The sequence below is a fragment of the Rhyacophila brunnea genome, unplaced genomic scaffold (genome assembly GCF_057557595.1).
Source record: "Rhyacophila brunnea isolate RB1 unplaced genomic scaffold, BYU_Rbru_1.0 scaffold_20, whole genome shotgun sequence".
Classification (NCBI taxonomy): Eukaryota; Metazoa; Arthropoda; class Insecta; order Trichoptera; family Rhyacophilidae; genus Rhyacophila; species Rhyacophila brunnea.
The window spans coordinates 28,906,142-28,933,182 of NW_028232860.1; the positions used below are offsets into that span (position 1 = coordinate 28,906,142).

Sequence of the window (27,041 nt, forward strand, 5' to 3'; positions counted from 1 at the left end):
TATATTAATTTATTTAATTTATTTATTATAACAAATATTTTTAAACGTTAGCGATAGGTAGGGGTGCCCGCCGAAGATTTTAGCCTGGAGACCCGCTTGAAGATGTAGGGGCCATGACTGGTACGATAAATAAATAAAATAATTTAAATTTCTGCTGCAGCAGAACTTCTGCATTATTCTTTTGTACATAGGTACTTTTAATCCGTAATAAAACAATTTTTGGTGGTTAAATTTGTTTTTTTGTCCTATGCCCCGTTCCTGTCCCGGTTTAGAGTTTCGTAATTATGGTAAGCCTGATTATCATACATGGGAGATACTATAGCCGCCCAAAACGTTAATACTATAGAGATGAATTATTGAACGTCCAGCAATACCTACTAGTTTTTTAAATACTTATTTTAAGGTATGACGAAAGTCGACCTTGTAAGCGAAACAAAAAAAACCACGAGAGAAGTTACACTAAAAATGCAGAAAAAAAATCGCCCACCAATACAACGACTACGAACACTACAGTCAGAATACTATGTCTCGTCAGGAGACATGCTTCGAGGTCACCAGTTGATGGTGATGTCACTAAGGTCAGATAGCCACATCAATCATCATGCATCCATAAACGCACTTGTGTTTTAACCCACACATGACGTACGAGCTCCCGCGTAGTTTCGGCGATCAAATTAATATGACAAAATTAAATACAAAAACCTAATACCAAAATAGTTTTGCAAACTTTTTTGGACCCCGCCCCCTTTTTCGAACACATCTTTCCTTCTTCATGATATAGAAATATAAACATCTAGCAATGAAATAATTTCAAACAATATAAAATATTTGATGGTACGAGGAGATGAGTTCGATAAGAGAGAAGGTTGTGGTTTTGAGAGAGGGGTTTATTATTGATACCAGAATGAGTAAATACAATAATAAGGATGGTAAAGATGACTGCGTGAGATTATAATCGCAGGTAATGATGAACTAGTGAGATCGATGTGCTAATGTACTGAGAGACTTGATTCGAGTGAATTAATGATTGACTATGTCGAGTGAAGGACTCGTGAAAATATTAGTGGGTTTCGTGACGGACTCGATGAGTGAGGGAGGATTTACGCGTTGTCCTTCCAATGTATACAAATTCAGTACATATATTACAAGAGACATTGTCGCAATATATAAATCATAACAGACCCTACTGATCTAGTTATGAGTGAGGAAATGCTGAAAAATTATTGATTAAATTTAACGGTAACCTGTGAATAGAGTTAGCAATACCGGTATTCCAATATTTTTCGATTCCGAAATACCGGTTTTTAAAAAATCCGATAATACCGATATATTCGGTATTGGAAATGGAAACAAAATATGTATTAATCATTAACGTAAAACGTTTAACATGATATTTTTCAGGTTACGCGATGTCTGGTTTACTTCCGTTGCCCTCCAATACCCTTCGAGACCGGTACTTGCATGTGCTATAATATATTAATATTTTAAAGAGATTTATATTAAATATATATGTATTGATATATTTCACGAATACCGGTATTAATACCGAATCAATAGGAAATACCGAACCTATGAATTGAATTGGTTATTACATTTCATAGTTCACCGTGAGCTGTCGTACCGGAAAGAGATATTCGTATGGCATTGGGATCCCTCCCTACGTCTTAAAAAACACTAATAAATATAAGGAAATATTAATATTAATGTAGTAGAAGAAGGGTTTGAGAACGAAACCAAATTTAGACAATTTTAAATTCAATAATTTAAAATTTACAATCGCATATTTAACTTTGAAATCGATTTACTCAACATAGTCACCGATGCCCTTGTATCGGTTCAATTCTCAAGACCTGAACGTAAACTTCATATTAATTATTATTTTAAAAATTCGGTCACTGGTCTAGTTGTAGTAGTTTCGTCTATAATATTATTGCTAGAGGTAAAAAGTCATCGGCCGACTACCACAGGTGTTGGCTAATCAGTGGACCTGTATCTGCCGCCTTCGAGTTGCGATAGGTACGTACATAGGTACTATTTTAATTTTATGCAATATATTATTGTAATACACAGTTGGTGAATTCTTTTGATAAACTCCGTCAAGGCGTGACTCTAGTACACGTTGTATGAACAGTCCTGTAAAGCCCAGTACAGATCAGTGCGCGAACAAAAATTAATAAACTTGATGTAAAAACTGTTTTCGAATATGTGTATAATAAAGTTTAGTGTAAAGCATGAATACTACAGAATTAATATTAACACCATATTCATGCATAATAATTATTGAAACCAGAGCGTTAGAGCGGAGCTCGGAGCAGGACAATGGACCAGTGGAACAATGGGCTTTTACCCGCAGCACCGAAAATGTGTAGTGCTCCACTGCTTCGGATGTTTTTTTTATTATTAAGTTTTCGTCCTAAAATCCAATGAAAATAGTATATTTTGACACTTGCAACACTGGAATTATTTGAAATATGTCAACACTGCCGAGTGATAATTAATAACCTCACTTTTTGACAGAAGAGGCAAATAATGAAAGACGATTTGCTGTCGGAAATTTTTTAATAGAATTAATAATGAAAATGACGATTATTTTAAAACTACTTGTTTTTTAATATTTTAATACATAATATAATACTTATTAAAACTTTTTACCCGGAGCGGAGCCGGGGCAAGTATTAGGTCCCGGAGCGGAGCAACTCAAAAAAGGGTCCGCTCCAACGCTCTGATATTAACAATACATTTGACTATATCTGTCTATATGTTATTAGTTATTAAGGTTTAATTTGATTGGGCGCATGCCTTAAAATTGATATTAAAATTAAAATAAATATAAACTTGAAACACATCGGAAAAAATAAACAAGTAATGACTTGTTAAGATAAGAAATGTTACGGTGAGATCAATAAATACCTAGGTAACCGCACTACAGACAGCATACTGCTATAAATACTACTTGTATCATGCGATGGGCTATCTTACGATTGACGTTGGTGGATTCTTCGAAATAAATATTTTCTAATATAAAAGGGTTATAAATGAACACGCGAAGAAGTAGGATGACATGTTTTGAAAGGAAAATCGTTCTTTGAGTAGACAGGTAATGCATTGCATTGATAGCGTACTATAATAAATAAAGAATGAATCATAACCTATGACGATGATGTGTTTACAATTATTAGTTAGTCATTAGTTTACATTTAAATGTATCTCGATCTTGATTTTACTTATTTTCAGATCGCACACGGTGGTGAAGAGTAATAATATAAAACGATTATTACATAAAATTGTATTTTACTTACTTATAAAAAATATATAAATCAACGGGGTACATCAGTAAGTTACGGATGTATCCACGAAGAGACGCTTTAAGTGAATTGGCTGCATATGGTACGGATGACGCCTGAGAACCAGCGTTGCCAACGTAGCGCTTTTCTTCAAAAAATGCATCTAGGTAATGGCGTTTCTAGCTAGCTTTAAATGTGCTGAAAATAAGCTAGATATTTAGCTTATTATCCCCTGCAGCGGTGCTACAAAAGCAATCTATGCGCTATATATCTGACATTGTGGAAAGCACGGGATGTTATAATGGACGTGGCCTTGTACTTACTATGTGCTCCAATTATTATAAAACGTGATATGGTGATGTAAAATCGTTTCAAATTGTTGGTCTAGAATCTAACTAATTTCATATAAAAATAATTAACGGCTTACTTTGGAAAAATATTAAAGATTCATAATAATTATATATTCATTTTTTTCTAAATGTCTCCGGTTAAACCAAAAATTTTCGTGCGTTACTAACATAGACAATTATGTAGGTAGAGCCTAGCGCCTACCGTAATAAATACATACATTAATTTTAAGACTATTTAGCAACAATTGAGACATAAAACAATAATTTGATATAATGTTTAAGACCTACACGGTTGTTTGTTATCGTAGTAGATTAATGGATTTTTGTCGCGTATTCTTCTTCCTTCTTTCCCCGAAATTTCAGGCTGAGGCCATTCTCAAAAGATAATGTGTTGATGAAGAAAGTGTACTATAAGTAGGTATATGAATGCGAATGAAGGAGGAAAAAGACGCGATAAAAACCCAAAAATGTATTACGATATTAGTTTGATACTATAAATAGTTTTGAATTAATCAGTATTGGTCTAATATCACAGTATTTATCGGTACATATTTATTTTAACATAGGTATATTAAACAAAATAGTTCATTTAATAGGAGATGTAATTTTTTGACATATCGAGTAAAAAAAACTGTAAACTTTCAAGGATAATAAATAATAAAATGCAATTAACTTTGAAATAGTGTATTTATTTGCGAACAAGTAATATTAAAACAAAACACTTTCTATTTGACATAATATAATTCGATATTGTTCTATGAGGAAGTAACTCAAAATTGCACGGTTTTGATTTAATAATAACATTCGAAGTATAATGGTTTTTTTTTGTATAATTTAACAACAAAAAATAAAAATTTTCTTCAACGGGTCATAAAATCGAATAACCTTTTCTGGGATTAATCATTAATTCAATTATAAATGGGTAATTATCTGGGTTGATTATTTGTTAAATTATAAAATTTCATTGTGCATTGCCAAGTTTATTTTAACTAAATAAAAAATAAATACATTTACTTAAAAAAAACAAGGTTTTAACATTGAAATGAGAATTTGGTAAAAATTTTCAAAACGTCAGTGGCCCCACAGCACAATATCAAAAATATCTATCTGTTTCAAACAAATTTGAAACATGTGAGCCCTATTTGTTAGCACTATTTTTAAATATTTTTTGATGATTACATATTTATATATATTTTAGGTTTAAGGACATATTTTCACATAAACATAAAATTAATTTACACAATAACACTAGTAAACACACTTTAAATGTGAGAATCATCTACAAAGTCACTAAGTAGTGGAGCAAATTAATATTTTAAACAATACTGCTGCTAAAATAAGAAAATGTTCCTAGATCAATTGGAATAAAAATAATTACAAAATTAAATATTGTTTTAAATAAAATTACTGGACTTCAAACGCTGCAGAATATTAAAGCTGTTTTGGAAAATCCATCAGATGCCTCAGATGTTTCAATTTTTTCTACTTTAGAAATAGTTTCATTTACATACGCAATAATAACATCTGTAGTGGAGCCCCAAGTGGAAAGAAGTTTTTCTATGTATAAAAATTTGCTAGGATCAAATCATCAAAGATTCACTTTCGAAAATTTGAAGCATTATTTATTGTAATAAGACGTTTTCTATTTGTGGATAAATAATAAATGAAACTGTTGAAATATATATGATTTATTGTAATACTTACTTAAATTATTAGCACATATTTTTGTTTTTTAGCACATATGAAATTTTAATAGGATATTTTCCCATTATATCTACATATTTTAGGTACCTATTATTCATTTTTTAGCACCTAAAAATCCTAAGCCTACTCATGACCTATCTTAGAAGAAGATATTTTAAGTTGTTTCCCTATAGAAGTAAGGTAATATATTATATGATCTTAATCAAAAATGTTAAATAATTGCATTAAAAAATAATGACTAAGTAAGTATAATATTTCAAAATATTTTAATCCATTGTAGTCCCTGATAGACGTTTAAATAGACCAACTTTACTATAAGTATCAAAATATCTGTACCTTAGAAACCATTCGTTTTTTGAAAATTAGATTTTTTATCTCTTAGTGTGTGGTATGCGATTTTTACTTGAATTCAGTAGAAACATGAATGGCACACATATAATAATAAAATATGAATTGAAATTCCTGTTCCCTTTAAATTGCTCCACGTAGGTTGTGCCGCAGATTTGATTCGTGACATTAGATTAAAATTCTGGGCAAGAAAATTCCTCTCAAATGAATTCATACGCAATGGCATGCGAGGTGCCACGCATCGAGAGTGTTGGAGGCCGTGCAAAAGTTCTGGCTTCTCACATCGCTTGGCTGCATGTCGTTTAATTTAAAAGCTCGGGAAAAATTGATCTTGGCGTGTGGACGTCGCGACGCGGGTAGACGGTCACTGTGGAGAGCTTCGCTGAATTACCAGACGCACATCAAAATAAAATTATTCGCGTCGAATGTAATATATTTACAGTAGGTATTATGGTAAAATTATGTGAACATAATATAACTACGTTAGCCTATAGTTGTAAGTATGTTAACCGTTAGTATATAGCCCAATTACAATGCGGTTTTGTTAAACTAATTGAAATAACATTTATTTGGAAGAATTTCATTTTAATTCGACAAATTAAGTTTTAACTGTTTTGTGTACGATAAAAAATATTATTAATATTAAAAATTATTAAAAAATATTAATAATATAAAATAGTAAGTTGTAATGATATATGCCATCAGGACCTCTATATATTGTATATACAACATATATTACCCCCTGTCTCTAAATAACATCATAATTTATAGCCCCCCCCCCCCATACATCAGCGGCGAAGGGTTGAGGTTTGTTTTCATTGAAATAAGACTAGAATTTACAGATGGTGTTGGTTAGTTTTTAAAATTCAATAATTGATCCCCGCGAAACCAAGCCGTAATAGATAATAGCAAAAAAAATACATAACTTTGGAAATTTATAGACAAAATAATATTTTTTTATCTATTATAGTTTGGTTTAGACAGAGCTTTAAATTTAAAAAAATATAAACCAACAATATGTTTAATATATATTCTTAATCCAACGAAAACGAATAAGTATGAATGAAAAAGTGTAGACAATTTTGTCGTATCGCCCAAAATATACCAAAACCATTATGGTTTGGTTTAGACAAGGTTTAATTGATTTAGTCTTAGTTCAATAAAAATAAAATACGTATAAAAAACAAAGTTTAACGTATACTATTTATTTAGGATCTTAACGGCCTACCTCCACCCTTCGCCACTGTAGTATACTATATTGAATTTTGGTAATGAATTTAAGCCACGCGCTTAAGAAAGTATCTACTTGTGGTTTCTCAAAAAAAAGATTGAAAAATTCCTGCGAAGGGGGAAAATTCCCACGATCTAGCAACACCGGCGCCGCGACGCCCGCTCGTAGCAGCGTCGTTTTTAACGGCGTCGGGACACCGCGCGAGTGTCAGCGGCAAGAGTGACGCAACCGTCTAAAAGCGACCGGCCAGACTAACTCGTGTCCAGCTGCCAACTCTTAAGCCCATTTAGTTTAACAAGTGCTCAAGAAAACGTTGACTACACGAATTCACATGCTTTCAACGATCAAAATAGTCGTTTGGTTAAAATCTTCACATGCCCTCTCTTTTTCGCTGCTTTACTTGACGGAAGGTTCGAGATCATTATTTTGTAAAAACTATAGATATATATTATAAAATAGTCTAAATATGTCTTTTTGATTTGCTTTTGCTACTAGGCCCAACTTATTTCTACTAAATAATACAAAGTTTGTTTGTTCAAATTACATTTCATGCCAATTCCAATTTTGAATTTTCAAAACAGACCATGAAACAGTTGATGTTCATTTGTCTGACTTCGCTGTCAAAATTATATTCATTTTGACATGTTGTATGTTTTCTTATATATAGATATTTTAATATTGAAGAATTAAATGTATACCGACCCAACCGACCAATGAAGCAGCCTCTTCAGCTAGTTATTTAAAAATTCAAATTTAGCTTCGTATTAAATGTGTAATTAGTATACTTACCTATATTATGCATATATGTACGTTATTTTATGGGTAATGTTTATATTCAGAAAAGGGTGCAGAAACTTGTAAATGAAAGGTAAACAACAGTAGTGATAAAATGCTCTGCTGAACTGAAAGAGATTATCATCAATGGCACGCAGATCGACAGTCAACAAGTATGTATATCTCGAACAACAAATGTCAATTGATGCTGGTATGTCTGACGAGATTGCTAGCGGAACCAAACTGGCATTTAGTGCATTTGGATGCCTGGAAAGTATCTTCAAAGTGACCTCACATTGTATCTTGTGAGTAAAGTGTGATATGGAAAGGTGCATGTTGGGCATAACGCGGAAAGACCACTAAAGAAAAAACAAGAGTACGCGATGCGATAGAAGTCGTTAAGCAGATGAAATAACAATGGACTGGCGAGTGGACAACCGCTGGACGGATAATGTTGTCATACAGTGGTACCTAAGGGCTACTAAACAGCTACAGGGACGCCCTAAAACCGAATAGACGAACTGATGAAGCCTGTGTTCATATAGGCGACGGAAATTCAATTTCAATTTATTTATTTTTTTAACATATTGTGGACATTCCAAATTATAAGTTTAAGACGTTCACAACATGACATTTAGAAACAAAGATATATAAATATAACAGTATTACATAAAAAAAGAGATATATCAGTAGAAAAATTACATAGGTACAAGGAAGTACACCGGATGAGTTAAGCAGACCCTATTTTAAGAATTTATAAAACAACATCCACCTAAACTCATTCTCACGTAGGTGGAATATATCAACACCCGAAGCAATTTCGTTGAACATAGTTATCGCTCTCCCAATATGCATTACCAGTGGCAGGTTGGTTCTCCACCTTGGGAGAATAAACAACTGATGGTCTCTCTTTCTAAGATAGTTATCAGAGACACATAGGTCAACACTGCCCAGAATGGCAGAGTTCTCATTTATACCTCGTATAAGTCGAAAAAAATACGTAGCTAAATAAAGATTTCTTCTAAATTTCAGACTGCAGTATGTAAGCATGCCTAAGAGAAAGTCAGTTGGATAAAGCCACGGATAGTATCCATACAACCTCAAGTAAAGGAGTCTCAAGAATTTCTTCTGTACCCTCTCCACCATAAGGCCATACTTCAACTGATGCGGTGCCCAAACAATAGACCCACTCTCAAGTCTGCTTCGAACTAAAGAATTAAATAAAAGTTTTAATACCGTAACATCTGAAAAGACCCGGGAAGTACGCATGACGAAGCCCAACATTTTAAGCGCTTTGTTACAAATGGTAACTATATGGCTAATAAATGTCGGTTTACTCTCAAACGTAATGCCAAGATCCCTTACAGATGATATTCGTGACAGAACTCTGCCATGAATCGAGTATCGGAAAAACAACACTTTTGAGGCTCTGGTAAACGATAAAAGATTGCATTTATCAATATTGAACTCATTTCAGATTTTTCTTTTAAAGAAGAATTATAAGCTATATTAAAGAATTGTAGGAGAAGATACAATGATGTTCCCTACGGTTTTCGAAGATTGCAGTGCAATACAGTAAATTAAGATAGTAAACTACGCTGTATATAGCATATGCAATGTATTAACGACAGTGAACCAGGAAAGTGAGCAATGTCGAACAATCGAATATAACGCAAAAAAGAGGCATACCACATTTGCTCGCTAGGTGAAGCTCAAGACGAATAAGGGTGTAATCTCTGGAGAGGAGGATGAAATGTTGTTGTGTAAGGGGAGGGGTTATGTTAGGATGCAGATAATATTTTATTTACACATCCCGTATACAAGGAAACAGTTACGGAGTATTTAGAACGCGTCTAACTTATTAGGAAAGTGGATACTGATCTCAAACTTATTGTTCTAATGGGGGAATGAACTTTGTGAATCCGGGATGCGCATCGTAAACCAAATATATGTAATAAGTAATGATAATGATGACGTCCTGTCAAAAATACTCAGGATTAAAAAAACTGTCAACACTCATTAAATGCATAACAAGGCTTGATATGTGGGAATGAGTTAGGTACACGATTTCTACATATTATCTCAACTTGTAGTTGACATACTTTTACGAGGAGAACCAACAAATTAAAGTAAATTGCAGCGGAATCGCAATTATTTAATAAGCATACCAATGTAAATGGGGGTGTTATGAGCAAAGGAAGCATCCCACAGAATTAAATCATTCAAATAAAATGCTAGATTATTCGTGTTATTATTTGGTACATACGTGACTACCTACTAGATACCTACACAACTAACTGTCCAACATTTTTGTAGTCTTTGGATTCTTTTTTAATTGTAAATAAAACTTATTTTAATTGTAATAATTTTAAATAAAACACAATATAATACGTATGTTTCATACTTAATCAATTATGGATTTTTTTTCATTTAAAACTGAATTATTATTCAATATGTAACTATAATCTTTACAAGGAAAATTGTTATTTTATAATGCAATAGTGTATCACTGTTTCCTGTTGATTAAATTTTACATTTTATATAATAATAGGTTGTATGTATATTGTATAATATACATATATTTGATCACTAAACTTAGACTATTACTGCACAGATGATTTATCAACTCCAGTGCTTCTAAATACTTTTTTTTATTTAATACTAAATATACACGTGATTTAAGAATGTTAGATTTGAGGTATTTCAAATTATGTATGTAAAAATTTTTGAAGATTACATAAAATAACTAATAAGAAAATATGTTATGTTTTATTTCAATTAAAATTAATAGGTTTATTTTAAAATGTACCATTTATTTATTTCATTAACTCAATCAAGCAGATAGATTAATTAAAATACAACAAAATTAAGACAGTTAATTATACATACTATGTCACTTGCATTCGTTTAATCCTCGTTACATCAATTATTTTACTAACTTCTCGTCTGATGTAATTTTAAGGAGTGATGCGTGATCTCATCATTAATATAATGTAATCATCAACTTTAACTAATTCAGACATGTCCAACTTCGAGCTATGATGCAATATCAAAACTGGCAGTGATTCACCATACATGACCGTTGTAATTCTTCAAGCTAAACATACGCATATTATATTTGGATGAACACTGAGGCGTTATTATTTAAATAACAGTAGGTACATATTTTCCACCATAATAAAGAAATACTCAATTTCACATTCGTCGTGAAAATTATTTGTTTCGGTCTTCTTTTGGACACCCCGTCGTCAAACTATTACTCAACTGTGCAAAGAGCCTACTGCACAACGGTAAGAGGAAACTATGCATCATGTTAAAATGTGGGGATTTACATCTTCTTTTTCTCACACTCCTACAGCAATATGAATTAAGTAATACGACGAGGTCGCGTGGGCTTGATCATCTTTAATTTGAAAAATACTTTAATGAAAACCGGTTAAAAATAAGAATTGTTAATTATTCTTCAATCAAAATCTTAATAAGATCATATTATAACTGAATGTACCTACGTGTATTTTACATTTTCGCATTCTAATTCTGGTCTGGGAAAACTTTATGGATGAAGGGCCACAATAAGAATATAAAATGAACAGCGGACCGGAAATAAAATACTATTTTTAGACATGCATAGGTACATACATACATTATTCACTATCGCGAAAAAGGAATTTTAGCATAAATAATTACAAGATAAAAAGAACTTTTTATATACTTACCACCTTTTTAAATTTTCTGTTGAATCATATAAACTCGACAATTCTATGTACTTATTGATAATTTAGGACAAATAAGGCAATTGTCATCAAATCATTTTTTTGCTATTTTGCAACAAACAAACAAATATAGAATACTGAAATGTCATTTTGATTTCCATAGTAACGCACGTATATATTAATAATTTAGTTGCTAGGACCACCCCCTTAGCAACCAATAATAGTAGATTGGATTACGGATTTCTTCCGACATAACTTTTCATACAAAACAGAATTTACTGAAAACTAATTCAATTCTACTTAAAGATGGCTAAACGTATTTTAAGTATGCATTGGCATCGTGTTCTGATATATTCTAAAAGTTTCAAATGTCTAGCTAGTCGGGAAGTTAGTTAAAATCGATTGCAAGATTTGCACTGGATAAACAACCACCGAACAAATAAGAATACGACATAATAAAAACGTTGTAAAATAATAAATGCTACTCTAATAGCCAATAATTTAATCAGCAGAATGAAACACGCGGGGCTCACAGAAATACTTGGAGGGACACAGGCGGCCCGCGGGCTGTAATTTGCACAGACCTGTTCTAATTTTTAGTGCAATCGACCAAAATCTATCTCGCGATCAACATGTTGGATATGCCTGCTAATTCGTAGCCATCGTTCATAAGCGACGAGCTTGAAGGCGTCGCAGTCAAATATTTTGTATAATCATTTTTCTGTTTATCTGATTCAAGATTTATGTCATTCCGCGACAAAGTGTGCGTTGGATCCTTTTAGCACAACGTAGTTGAAATGTAAGTGGCCTCATCTCACAATAATAATATGACATCACACACTTAATCGTATTTAAACTTGAACCGTTTACCATTGCGTCATAATGTGCTTGTTTTAATAAGATGCGGTGTAAAATAGAGACAGTGTGGGCAAGGCCATAAAGAAGGTGTCACGCACAACGAAATTTGGTCGAACTGTTTGAATGAGAGTATCAATGAATGATTCAATAATATATGTACGTACTTCAGGCACCCCTTTGAATAAATTGATGAATGTTTATATCACATGAATTTTACTATTGAAGCTCGTTTGCGTGTATTACGTGTATCAATAACGAAGACTCTGTAAATTAGCCTAGTCCAGTATTGGCGAACCTTGTGCGTGCCAAAATTCTCAAATATTATTATTCGAATGTCTGACGTGTCGTGCAGTTTTGATAGAAGAAAGAACGAAAAAAGATTTTTTAAGAAAATTACAATAATTGTATTCTCTCACCGTGTATCTAGCCGAAAGCATATCTTTTATTCTTTGAATATTTTTTTCCTTGTTTTCAATTTTTTTTTGTTCTCACAAACTCTTTTCAAAAAGAGTTTGTGAGAGAATTTTAACTAAGCTTCTTTCATTAAGTCTTCATCACTAAACGGTTTTCCATTTTTACCACGTTTTTCTTAGCTCGTATTCTTGTTTGTATGGTAGTTGTTTATCCAGTATAAATCTTGCAATCTAATTTTAACTAACTTCTCAACTAGCTAGACATTTGAAACTTTTAGAATATATCAGAACACGATGTCAATGCATTCTTTTAACACTTTTAGCCATCGTTAAGTAGAATTGAATTCAATCTCAGTTAATTTTGTTTTGTATGAAAAGTTATTTCGGAAGAAATCCGTAATCCAATCCACTATTATTAATTGCTAAGGGGGTGGTCCTAGCAACTAAATTATTAATACATACGTGCGTTACTATGGAAATCAAAATGACATTTCAGTATTCTATATTTGTTTGTTTGTTGCAAAATAGCAAAAAAATGATTTGTTGACAATTGCCTTATTTGTCCTAAATTATTAATACATAGAATTGTCAAGTGTACATGATTCAACAGAAAATTTAAAAACGTGGTATTTAAAAAGTTATTTTTATCTTGTAATTATTTAGCGATTATGTTTGATATAAAATAACAAGCAGCTATTATAAATTTGAATGACTGCCGATAAATTTCATTGTATTTGTTGATTGAATATTTTTATTATTAATTGCTCGATTAGAAAATTCTTTTTTTTCGTCCTTGATTTTCTCAAGGAGTTATTTATGGTTTGTCTCATAATACTGTTTTACTGACGAGGTTCTGAATATAGGAACTGTCCCATAATACAAAATACATACTGCTTTATTGCCTTCGTTAATCATGCCATGAGGTGTAGAATATTCACCAACTTTTAAAGCTCTCTGCTGCTTGATTGTAATAATTTTATTTTTTTTATTTCCACTAGATATGTTAAATATGAGTTAATTAGTTAAATAGAATGCATTCACTTGTCTTCACTGACACTTGCTATGTTTGCCATCAGCTGACTCTAATATTGTAACTAATAACCTACAACATTTAATGTCAATAGCAGTGTTGCCAACTTAAAAATATATAAGTGTATGGAAAAATGAAATATAAATCCGGAAATATTATGCATAAAAAATGAATTTGTAAATCGTTCAAATGCCAGCTAAATTTTCGTACGTACCACCTTTGGCACGTGTGCCATAGATTCGTCCATTCTGGCATAGGTGATGTAAATGCGGGAAAGTGACGTCACGCGGTTAGCCTACACGAATGAAAAAGGAGCTAATGTCCGGTGCAACATTTTGCTATTATACATGCGCCAAAAGTGGAGTGAAATTTGTTACACGCGACAAGCAGATTTTTTTCTACCAAAATTGTCCCACCGGTTGACCGATGATGAGACAAATTTGACGTGTTACAGTCGATAGTTGAGTCGAGTTTCTAGGTTACATGTAAGTTGTGCGTATGCAGTTCATCGTGGGACACGTATTCGTGCGCCGCAGTACGTGAAACACGAGTTCGTATAACATTTTATCAAATGACGAGTTCTTCGTTGAACATTTCACCGTGGAATACATTTGTACGTATCTTACAAAATTCGGCGATAGTTTGCAAATAGTACTGGTCCAATTAGATTAACCCTAACCTAACCTAACCTAGTAAAGACATCTCCACATGTTGTAGCATACGTACAAATATTCTCCACGGTGAAATGTTCAACGAAGAACTCGTCATTTGATTAAATGTTACACGAACTCATGTTTCACGTACTGCGGCGCATGAATAAGACGTGTCCTGCGGTGAACTGTTTACGTACAAATTTCCGGATACGGAGTTTCTATGTGCGACGAATGTGTATTCGAAATGACATGACCATATCACCATTTCAACGACAATCCAAATAAGACCTGCTCGCGTTGCAGTAAAGAGGTTAACAAAAAACGGAAGAAAAAAATCGCAAGACCAAATGTCACTATTCATGTAGGAATGAGACGGCTCGCGGTGTGATTTATGTAAATTATGCTTAACAATGATTTGTAGAAATGGGAAGGTTAGAGAGATAACTGAATCCGAAATGAAAAGGGTAAGCCGTAAAGAAAATGAAAAATCGTTTCAGATTCTTTTGTGAATCAAATGCGCGGTATTTACGAAGAATGGCATTGAACATTTTTATGCAACGTATTGTAAAGCAGACCTCAGATGAAAAAAAGGTGAAGAAATTACTTCAAGTATAATCAAATTGATAGATTTCCGTAAATTGTACATTCAATCGATTTAAATTTCAAATTAACTGATCATGTAAAAAATAATAATATTTTTTTACTATGTCCCATCCCAAGAGATCATAATATTATGGGCCTCCACAGTGCGGAGATTATATTAACAGATTTTTGTTTTCACGAGAAATTGATGTTATCACTTACTCAAATTATGAAACTATGGGTCCAAGTTTAACCATACATTGAAAAACAACGTATAAATAATCCGGACCCGGGATTTCAACTCGCGACCCAAGACATTATAAACCGATGCGGTAACCGCTCGACCATCGAGGCAGTCAATAATATTATAGCATAAAAAATGTGGAGGATGAAACCGGTCCTGATCATTAATAAATTATGATAAATAAACACTACATAGTATGATTTTTTTATTTTAATTGCTTAATAGATTTTTTACCCAACGATGACCGAGCGGTAACGTGTCAGTTTATAATGTCGTGGATCCCGGAGTCTGGCAAATTCATATATTGTTTTTCAATGTGTATTTAACACCTAATAGGTTGAACGAATGGCTAATGTAAATTTCTCGTAAAAAAACAAAAATCTGTTAATACAACCTTAACTCCGTAGAGGCCCGTAACGAACATAACAATGTTAGCATTTTGATCATAACATATTATATTACAATACTTTAATGTCTTATACGCCTACGATATATATAAGCCTTAGACTACGCCTTAGATATAAGTACATTTTTCTATGGTTAAAACCAGTTATATGCATATTGTTTTAAAATTATTTATTTTAATATAATATTGTAGGTGTACAGTATAGTCATAAAGGATTTTATTGTAGCTTCAATGTGTTTAACAATATGTTACGATAAACTAATTATGTACAAAACTGGTGAACTAATTTTAATAAAAGTCAATTGTACTGAAGTTAAGTGCTTGCCGATGATAAAATATTACAATATTACTACATATTGAATGCTCTTAATTATTATATTATATAGGTATCATAAGTAATAACACTAATAACTAATATGTAATAATAATAATATTGTTGATAAATCAATAAAATTTACAAGGTCAGTTATTGTACAAATTCAATTTGAAAACAATGCAATGTTGTTGACACAGATATAGCAAGTGCAAGATTAGTAATTATCAAAAGAAAAGATATACATTAATCGTGTGAATCATATATATATATATATATATATATATATATATATATATATATATATATATATTATATATATTATACTATAATAAAATAATATAAAGTATGCAACTGGGAGATAATATACTTTGCGTTGCTCGAGTAGAAAATAATCTAATAACGTTTCTAACTGGTTGAAATGGATGAAACGTGACAGTGAAAAAAACGTTAAATCAGTTTACTTGTTCAAATATACTTAAATATAACATAGATAACAACGTAATCAATATTTTAATTATAAAAAGAATGTTACATTCTTAAACTTCGTTTGAATAAAAAATATGTTGATTAAATTATTAGGAAGGTCAAGCAAGTTACAACAAAACATCTGGGATTGATCCGTGACGTCGGTTAGTAATTATGGTAATTTAATACCTATCTTGATTAAAAATACAAAAGCCAATTTCCAATAGTAACGCAATTTAGAAAGCACTTCAGAGAGAATTGTAAGAACCATTAGTTAAAATTCGTCGCAATTAGATAAGATTCCCATAGCATAGTGGTCAATGCACGTGGGCGCGAATCCCGAGGCTGAACCCTGCTGGGTGTTATATTATATTTTTCAGAAGTGTTTTCAAATTCTGTATGTTCAATATGTTACATTCTTAAATCTTGTGAATTATTCCTTTGAATAAAAAAATAGTTAATTATAATATTATTTTAATATTGTACAATCTTGTTGCACAATTTATTTTAAAATTACAGTATTGAACTGTTAGCTATCATTATCGTCATAGGCTGGGATCCACTGCTGTGGGTGAAGGCCTCCCCTATCTCCATCCATTCTTCTCCGTTCCTAATTCTTCGCTGTCACGTTCCTACATCTACAGATCTATATGAGTTCGTCCATTCAGCAGGTCTTAGAGCGTCCCTGGGGTCGTTTAGTGTTATTGTATGACGGCATTAAGATGATGCCTTTACTGAGCCCTTTTTAAAGAGGCACGGAAAAATACGAAGCTTGCAATTTGAGACATTTTTCGATAATTTACAATTTCAACTATATTAATTAATAAATATGTATCTGAAAACATTAAAAAGATTTTTTTTTTTAAATTTTAAGTCAAAAATAAATCTAGAATTTAAGAAAAATGTTAATTTTGTTTACGTCCCCATCTTATTATAACATATATTTTTATGGTCATATTTATTATTACAATTTAGTTTATTAAGCCTGCAATTTTTCTTCGTAAAGATTTTTGACTAATTCATAGTTTTAATATTTTTTATATTGTATAACTTAAATTCATTTTATAATGTAAATTATCAAAAAATGTCTCAAATTGCAAGCTTCGTATTTTTCCGCTAGGTGCCTCTTTAAAAAGGGCTTAGTAAAGACTTCACCTTAAGTTATTTGTATAAATACATTCAAGTTTAGCTTATAATGTTAAAGTATTATTAAAATTCAATCAAAAACCTTCCAGCATGTGTCTGGAAATTTTAAGTAGGAAATGATATATTTATTCAGCCTAGGTTATACCATTATAATGAAACGTCAGCGGAGCGTTATTCGTTGAATTATGACGGAAAATCGATTTGTTTTACTCAACAATACCGGGTTTTGGTAGCGTAAAAATCTACGCCGACTCAAATTTAATACAATCTAATCTATTCGCGGAAATTTAAATCAGCGTGTGCTAGTTGGTATTTTTACTGACGATTTAAATAATGATACCTAACCTTGACAGTAATAGTAACTATACCTAACCTATATAGTTAACTTTGCAAAAAAATATGAATATATTTTAATTATATAATGTTTGAGGCTTTCACGGTTGTTTTTTATCGTAGTAGATTTTTCCAGGATACTTTGGAAACATGAAATCGAAACAATATTCTCAGCATCGACAAAAGTCCGAAATATGTTAAGACCAGTAAAGGACTCGCAACCTTTGGACTCGGCAGGTGTATACCAGTTAAGCTGTCGCGGATGCCCAAAAAAGTATATGTATACTTATTACTTAGCCCAACTTCTAGAACAGTAAAGAAACGTGTGAGTGAACACGAGAGGGCATACCGACTTAAACAATACATGATGTCAGCCATTGCCGAGCACTCGATGGATACATTACACAAAATTGACTTTGAAACCAAGATATTGGGTCGGAGTAAAGGATATTTCGCACGATTGGTAAAGGAGGTCATTGAAATCCATAGAAACCCTCAAAATATTAATAGGGATGATAGATTCTTGTTAAAAACGTGATGGCTTCCGGCACTATCAGCAAAATCCAATATTCGAGCCGGTATCCCTGGTCGTAACGATTGACAGATTACTCTGAGCAACGTTTGGTCTTAGCTAATCGGATTCCTTTTGACATTCTTAGAACAATACCTACACTACATTTTCATCATAAAACATATCAACTCTTGATAATTGCCTCTGCAACGAGCCCGAAACCTCGAGTAAAGAAGGAAGAAGGACACACGGTGGAAACCCAAAAATCTACTACTATATTTTAATTATATGACGTATAATATAATTTTATATAAATAGCTCGATGAAATGTGATGCTTCATAATATGATGTAGGTGTAAGGGGGGATTTAAGAAAACATAACATCACAAAACCAACAAAATTATACTTAATTCATTTTTTATAAGAAAAAAGTATTCAGAGAGAACAATAGGTATATTATTTTGAAATATTCATTCATTTTCAATGAATTCGTTTCGAACGAATGTGTGTGTATGGCAATGGCGAAGGGTGGAGGTACGCTGTTAAGCATGGCCCCCACATCCTGAAGTGGGCCCCTAGGATAGGATCTTAGGCGGGCTCCCCTACCTATCGGTAAGGATAAAGGCACTGTGATGCTCTACAGTAGCGTTTTCCAAATGGTTTACGCGGTAGAATTAATGTGTATATTTAGTGTTTTTTTTATATCTTTTAATACATTCATTTGAATTGTGGAGTTGTCGAGTATCGATACACAATTAAAAATTGTATCGTACAAGCACATAATTTTAAAAATAATAACATTATTTGAAGGAAAATAGCGCTTTTTTTACTATGAGAGCAACTTTGTGATGTGTGTTTATCTCACTTATCTGGTCGAGTCACCACGCCCCTCCTGAGTCCGGGCCCCCAGGCTAGAGCCCTGTCAGCCCCCCCCCCCTTTGTGGGGGCCATGCTGTTAAGATTCGACATAAATAGTGCATACTAAACTTTGTCAGTCAAACGTATTTGTTTTTATTAGTTTTACAATGATAATGATGTAGATAGTATTAATTAGTTTTTAAAATTCCTAAAGCGTCAATTACATTGAGCTTCTTTACGAGCTGTTTATTGGCGAATTTACAATCTGCCTGTAAAGTCGCCCAGTGTAATCATCGAAGAAGCTAATAAGCAGGTTGTAAACACTCTACCGAGAAAAGTTGAAAGCCGGTCAACTTTACACCCTACACGCCGGCGTGTGGGCCTACTGCGTCTGCGCAGTAGAGCGCAGTAGCAATCTCCCGGTAAAAAAACGAACTACGTTTTGTCAAAATAGTCGCTGGCTTGTGACATCTCAGCGAATGGAAAGTTTAGTGTGTAATCATCAAATCGCAGTAGCTGAATTGTCCGCTTTTAAATTCGCCAACAAACTGCTCGTAAAGAAGCTCAATGTAATTGACGCTTAAGCCCTGTCTAATCCAAGCCATACTTACTAGATAATAGTAAAAAAAATATTCTTTTACTTTCAAAATATTTCAAGTAATGCACTTAAACCATGCATAATTTTAGATATTTTATAGATAGAAGAATACTTTTTGTCAATTTTGGTTTGGTTAGGCATAAACAATCTTAAATTGCATTTTGCCGTAAGTGTTATTTTGGGACTTAAGATACACTGGCTCCCACGTAGAGAATTAATAATAATCAGGACGTATTTTATTCATTTACCATGACGCTACTAGGGAATCCAATCCCGAGCCAAAATTCTGATCCCGGGATTTCGGGATTACAATTTGACAATCCCGGGAGCCCGGGACTGGTCCCGGGATTGGCATTTTTTCCATTGTTAATATAATAATAAAATATATAATAAAATCGGTCAAAAATAAATCTATAATTTATATTACGAGTATTTAAGACATTTATTGTTAATAATGTATACGTTCAATCTTGGAAATACACAAGTTTAACGGAGTAAATAATATTGTAATATAAATAATAATGTGAATGTAATAGGAGATTGCTGTTTCTGATAGTAAAAACTTAATGAATGGATTAGCGAGATTTAAAATAGTATAGCAAATAATCATGGCGTACTTATGGCCTTTCCGCTTCATAAATCTAATTAGTCAGCCAAATCTGAAACTGCCGTAAAACGTATGGATATCATGGTGGAATAACTTTGTTAATAGTGCGAAGCATTGTTTTTTTTTCCAATCTTTCAATTTTTAATAATTTATGTGAAAAAATAAAATGAATCGGCAACCTACACATGGGGTATAAATCAAACTTCATTCAAACTAAGTTTATTTTTACTATAGTTATTTTTTATTGAAAGTATTTTTTCTGTTATATTTTCGCTTTTATTTTATTTTCCATAAAAATTGATAAAAAAAATCAATCCCGAAATCCCGGGATTATGTTTATCAATCCCGGGATTCATAGGTATCGAAAATAGCTGGGGATCCCGGGATCCCGGGATTCGGGATCCCGGGATTGGAATCGCTAGACGCTTCCAATACTATAATATGTAGGTACCGACTTCTAAGGACGAGACAGTAAATCTAATCAAACAGACAGATCCTAATGTACATTAAATTATTTGAATTTAGAATTATACTTATATTATTTTAATTTATACAATGACAGGTATTGACAGATTTATTTTAAATCCGATGTGGATATTGTTTGCCTCCCCTCCCGATAAGGTTTATTAACATATATTTTTTTACAAGAAATAACTGCTTATTCGATCAATCTATTATCAGTATACTCTGTGTTAAAGCAAACATTAAAAAATAACAACATTAAAATTTGCCAAGCGCGGGATTTGAATCCGTAAACTATGGCTTCATTCTGTAACTCGGGCTTCGTAAATTACAACCAGAATGTCGCAAATAATACGCTAGGTGTGACACGGGAGTTTTAAGAATGCCGAAAGGATTGACATTCTAATTTTAAAAATACTTCATAACTCTACTCACATTCTAAAAGACTAATTATTTATTTTATTACGGTCTAAACTAAACCAATATTCATCACACGTGACTCAATTGCATTTAACCAGCACTGCAGATAAATGTAAATGTACCTACACGCAAACAAATCAAAAAAAATATTTGTAAACTTACACGTACACAAATGTTTGTTTGAAACCTAACGCATGTCTACAATTGCAACATTGATTAAGATGAAAATGTAGTTTGGATATTCCACATCGTACAAATTTGCGCGCTTTAAGGTGATTCATCAGTGAAACGGCAAATAATTTTCAACCATAGGCGCGACGAAATTTTGCACTCGCTCCCATTCGGAGAGAGAATGTAGAGCTGGAAACACGTCATTTTGCTTCGTGATGGCGACGGCCGTAATAATTCTTAAATCGTGTAAAGATGACTTAAAACGTTACCCATTTACTTTTAAAAGAAAACATGTCAATGAATATATTATTATTGTTACTGATAAAACAATAAACAGAACATTAAATGGACACATGTTGGATTTATAAGACAAATTATATTTGGTTTGACATGCCTCATTTGCACCCGCGACCCGCAATCCGCGCATCGCCTAGCGACGATCTTTTTAGACCGTGTCTCAACTAAGGTATGGCCTTAACCAAAACAACATCCAACGATACCACGCGTCGCTACTTCCGATGAAATTGTAGAAAACGCAATATAAAGGCGAAATATAAAAAAAACACTGATATACCTATTTTCATTTTGTTTGGACTAGACTTTCCACAAACATTATGCCAAAATGGGCGTTGTTGTATTTTATTGCTATTTTTCTTTCTATATATCTTTCAATAAGGACTTATTATATTATTTAAATGTTAATTGTTTTATATGTAGTCGAAATTTTATTAAGAACTCGCCTTTCATATGATATATATATTTTTTTAAATATATCTAGTATTTGAAAATAAAAAAGATAAAAATTATACGAGATCAAAAAGGTTTTCAATTTCTGCTTTTTAGTGAATTAGTTTTTGAACTACAGTTATAATTTACATAATGAAATGTTAAGCTAACTTTTATTAGAATGGCAGAACTTGTAAATGATATCACTTACTTACTGTTATGTTAATTTTAAAAATACCAAAGAATCAATGTGCCAAACGATAATCGATAATGCACGTTTATACTGCATTGGCTGGTTGTTATAAATAACATGGAATGTCACATAGAATTAAATGTCAAACCTCAATGTCATCTGTTCAACAAAAAACATTGAGTGAATCTGAATTTTATGTATCATAATTAAATTTGTACTATGTATATTGTATATTTATGAGAATATACCTACAGTAAAAACAACATCATATTATTATCAATCATTACTGTTTTGTAATTATTATGTATTCTCTAAATAAGCCATCTTATATATATTATATAACTTCTTGTGTAACTAACATTAGTTCTCAGTAACAAACAATTATTTACATAATAATATGTAAATTAAGTAATTTGAAAAAAAAATGTACGATTAAAAAAATGTAGGCTGTATAGGTATGTAATAAAATTGCGAATCCAAAGGTACTATGTACCTACGCGAACAACGCAAACGAACAAGGAAATAGTTGTCGAAAATCTAAACTAAACATACTTTTTACCCGTTATCGCCAATTTCGTGTCGGTACAACTAGGTACTGTTTTTTTATTTTAGAAGTACTAGAATAAAGTTTTTTAGTATTTTTTTGCGTATGTATAAATACATACACGTTGACCGACGTTCTCTAGCGAATAATTACGCCTTTATGCTATAATGTTTCAGTGATTTGATTTCTAAATGAATTAAAAAAACAATACTATTATTTAAATACATAGTTAAATATTTTAATGATAAAATTATGTACCTACCTACCAATTCTATTTCTTCAATATTTCGTTGGAAACTTTTTATATTTTATTTCATGACATATTGACTTCTAAAAACATAACCAAAAATCGAAAAAAATATTTAACTTATATTAAGTAACAGAAATATAATATGTGTCTTTCAAACAGTGTTGCCATCTTTTCAAAGTGGAATTATAGTACAGAGCCTACAAAATTATAGTATTTGGGGGGAAAATATACTACGCGTTGTTATATTATTGTGTTGAAAATGTATAGGTTTTTTGTGTCTCGGAAAAAAAATAACGGAGAATTTGAGAAACTCCGAGACTTCTTTTTATCTAGGTAGGTATCTCTTCCGACCAAAAATACTTACCGAAGAATTCAAAAAATTTCATTTTAAACCAAAGTCAAGGATTTTTTTAATACGTTTTTCGAGCATATTTTTTTTCCAAGTTCTCCAAATCTTCTTATATTGCGAAATTATAGTACTTTGCACCAATCTATCGAACGAAAATTTCGAAATTTTAGTACTTTTTCATGTTTTTTTCCGATATTAAAAATTATAGTATTTTGGGCGTACTATACCTGTTTTATATCGTACATAGTATGCGGACCAAAATTATAGCACAAAATACTATAATTATAATACGGTTGGCAATACTGCTTTCAAATGATTTATATTTTATTTTGTTAATTAAAAATTAAACGACTAGGTACTTACTATACAAAAAGGTATCACGAAATCCTGTGATTTTTAAAAAAATAATCTAAGTGTAAAGTTTAATAATATTTTTGCTTTTGAAACCAATGTAGTAGGTAGAATGTAGATAGTTTTGTTTGTGTATGATAAATACGATAAAAAATCTTATATGGTTCAAAGATATACGACAAATGTCTTAAAATACATGTATTTATTAGCGATATTTAAAAAGGTCTCATTAAAAACGACAAGAAAACTCTCAAGTCAGAATGATTTTCCACGGGCGGCTGAACATACACGCGTCTTTATACCTAGTATTATAAATAGATACACGTAGCTAACGACCAAATTATATTCATGAAACATTCGCTAAACATACATATTATTATTACACAATTTTTGATTTCCACCAACGAACATCAGCTAATTGTAAACTTTCTACACTTAGGTAGGTACTCCAATGTTTTGTTTACGTTGTACACCATGTAAAAAAAATATCTGTCATACAATACTCTAGAAATATAGATAGGTACTATGTGTATGCATGTTGTAAGTTAAAGATTTGCTACTCACTCAATTTCGTTGTTTTCAAAGATGAGCTCTCCTTTGGCCAACTCGTACTGGTGGCCCTGTTTGGCCGTGCCATCTTCGGTCCAGTAAGGCACGGCCACGCGTCCTCTGGCTCCAGAATATCGTACCACCTTCAACTCGAAAGTTCCTACAGACTCCACCAACTCGTGGTCTCGCTCGGCAAAAGCAAACACTCCGCCGTGGTCGTCGTCTAATATCATGACCGTGGCTAAGCTGGGAGACGCCAGGGAAACCCCTCGAGCTTCACTCAGGCGAATATAGAAGTGCTCATCCTCTTCAAAGACATCGTCGTCTATCACTTCCAGTGTGAAACGCTTTTCCGTTTCTCCCTTCTCGAAATGCAAAGTGCCTTTCTTTCCGATATAGTCACTTCCATCTTCCGCTGTACCATCTTCTGTGTGATAATTCACACTGCAGGTTTCTTCTGTGTCACCCGTTCTGACAACTCTCACTTCGAATTCTCCACAATTCTCCATGACAGTATAGTGTCCGGGTTCGAAATAAACACGGCTATCTCCATTCTCGGCGAGTTCTTCGTCAATATCCTGACGTTGGAGTTCAGCTTTTACTTCGCTGAGGTCACTTTGCGCCCTTTCTGATATCTTGCGCATTATGTTTCCACTTCCCATCATCTTTCGTGTTGCCTGTACGCGATAAAAAGCGCGAGACTTGGGCCCCTTATTCAGTACTAACTCGTGCGCCATACATTCAATTTGCTCTAGATCGCTCTGAGGATACTGCTTTCTCAGTTCTTTCAAAGTATTAATGTATTCTCTTCTAGATTCTTCAAATTCTTTCATTTCATCAGATACAGCATTCTCTTCTAGACATTTAAGTCCATCGTCTTTAAGATCCATCTCTACAGAGTCGTGACCTTCTACTTGAACGATGACTCCTCGTTTGTTCATGCGGTAGTTTTTGTTGAGATACTTGTAGATTAACAGCCTTCTGTCTGCCACCCAGGCGGTCAATACGGTTGCTGGGAAAAACATAAACGTGAGAAGACCTTCCCATACTTCTAATTCTCCGGGAGAAAACACAGCCAAAATCATGTAAAGCCACACATAAGCAAACACCGACCACGTGGCAGTTACAAAAAATACTCGTAAATGTTTTATCTTTCTCACTTCTCCCTTCGGTATGACCCATACGCAAATCGCAATAATAACAAACAAATTGTATGCGGCAGATCCTACGATAGTTCCCGGACCCAAATCTCCAGCTTTAAAATTCTTAGCCACGATCTCTATAATGGACAGAAGAATCTCGGGTGCACTTGAACCCAGAGCCATAAGAGTCAGATTGGCCACGGTTTCGTTCCAAACTCGAACCACAACTATTTGCACCTCGCCGTTAGGCTTCTTGACCCTGACCTCTTTCTCTTGAGAAGTTATCACTTCGATGGCAGCCATGAATCGATCTGATATAATGGACACTCCGATGAAGAGGTACAACATGAAAAAGAAATAGAATAGTCCTCGGATGACCTGATCGCCAGTAGTTATATTTCCTTGCGGTTGCCATACCGGCACCACGAGTCCGTTTTCGCAAATTCTTTGAGGAGTTCCAACAATTATAGTAGCATTGGTAGGGCCGGCGCCGTTGGAAGCCGCGCCTCCGGAGTCCTGGGACAGAGCCGGGAGCGCCATGCACAGCACAACAAATAGCTTTTCAATGGAATTCATTTTAGTTTATTTATTTTTAATCCTGTCCTAAATCAAGAGGGGGGCGAATTTAATTTTATTGTTTCTTTTAAGATCTTTCAGCATCGTACGAGAACTTTTTTAGTCGTGTTGTTTTACACATGAAAACCGTATTACCTATCCATAGTCAATATAAATGTAACCCCGGAATTATAAAGTAACCTCACTGCATTGGTAAAAGTAAGTTTTCATAGTTCGCAGGGGAGAACTGTCGTAATAGTTGTGCGACAAGAGGGCGTTCCTCGCTCTCAAAACGTGGGTCGCATCAGTCAGATGACACGCTGTCAATTCCCATGTAAGATTTCCATCACTTATCACTGACGTTTTGCAGTATTTTTCCGAAAACAATTAAAATTAAATACTTTTCGATCGGCCAGTCGAAAACGGCTGCCGATCTCAGACCGGCCGTACTACACAGAAACACACTTTCACACACACTTAAAACTATACTTAAAAAATAATCGTGAGACACTCGGGGACGCAGCGCGGTGGAGACCCCCTCTGCACTGACGACAACGGTGCGGGCAGATCGCGGAGAATATTTTCGGAATTGTGCGATAATAACTTTAGCAATCGAAACACCAGCTAGGCGTATCTTTATCAATAACACGATAAGAGTCGGCTGGCGAAAAACGCGACAGACAGAGAGCGACGGTGGGAAGCGCGTGACGCGAAAGCTTAAAAGAAAAGCTATTCATAGCACGCAGCTTTTGCGACGGCGGTCATTGTGATCTAATAAAGTTTAGCTGGACGCGAGCGGACACTCGACACAAACTTTTTGATCCGAGCGAAGAGACTCGGACTCTGCGAGAAGACAGAAAAGAAAAGCGAAGAGAGGCGGATTCGGTTGTGAATATTTTTGAAGT

At 33.2% G+C, this 27,041-nt stretch overlaps 1 protein-coding gene across 2 annotated transcripts in view; it reads right to left on the reverse strand.

Annotated features, from left to right (window-relative positions):
* Calx (sodium/calcium exchanger 3) overlaps positions 1-26,730 on the reverse strand; it is a 492,034-nt gene extending 465,304 nt beyond the window's left edge. For both annotated transcript variants that reach the window (XM_085948135.1, XM_085948134.1), the window contains exon 1: positions 24,455-26,730. In XM_085948135.1, coding sequence (XP_085804261.1) covers positions 24,455-26,157 — 1,703 coding nt within the window. In that variant the 5' untranslated portion in view covers positions 26,158-26,730. The remainder of the gene's footprint in view (positions 1-24,454) is intronic.
* Between the last annotated feature and the right edge of the window lie 311 nt (positions 26,731-27,041).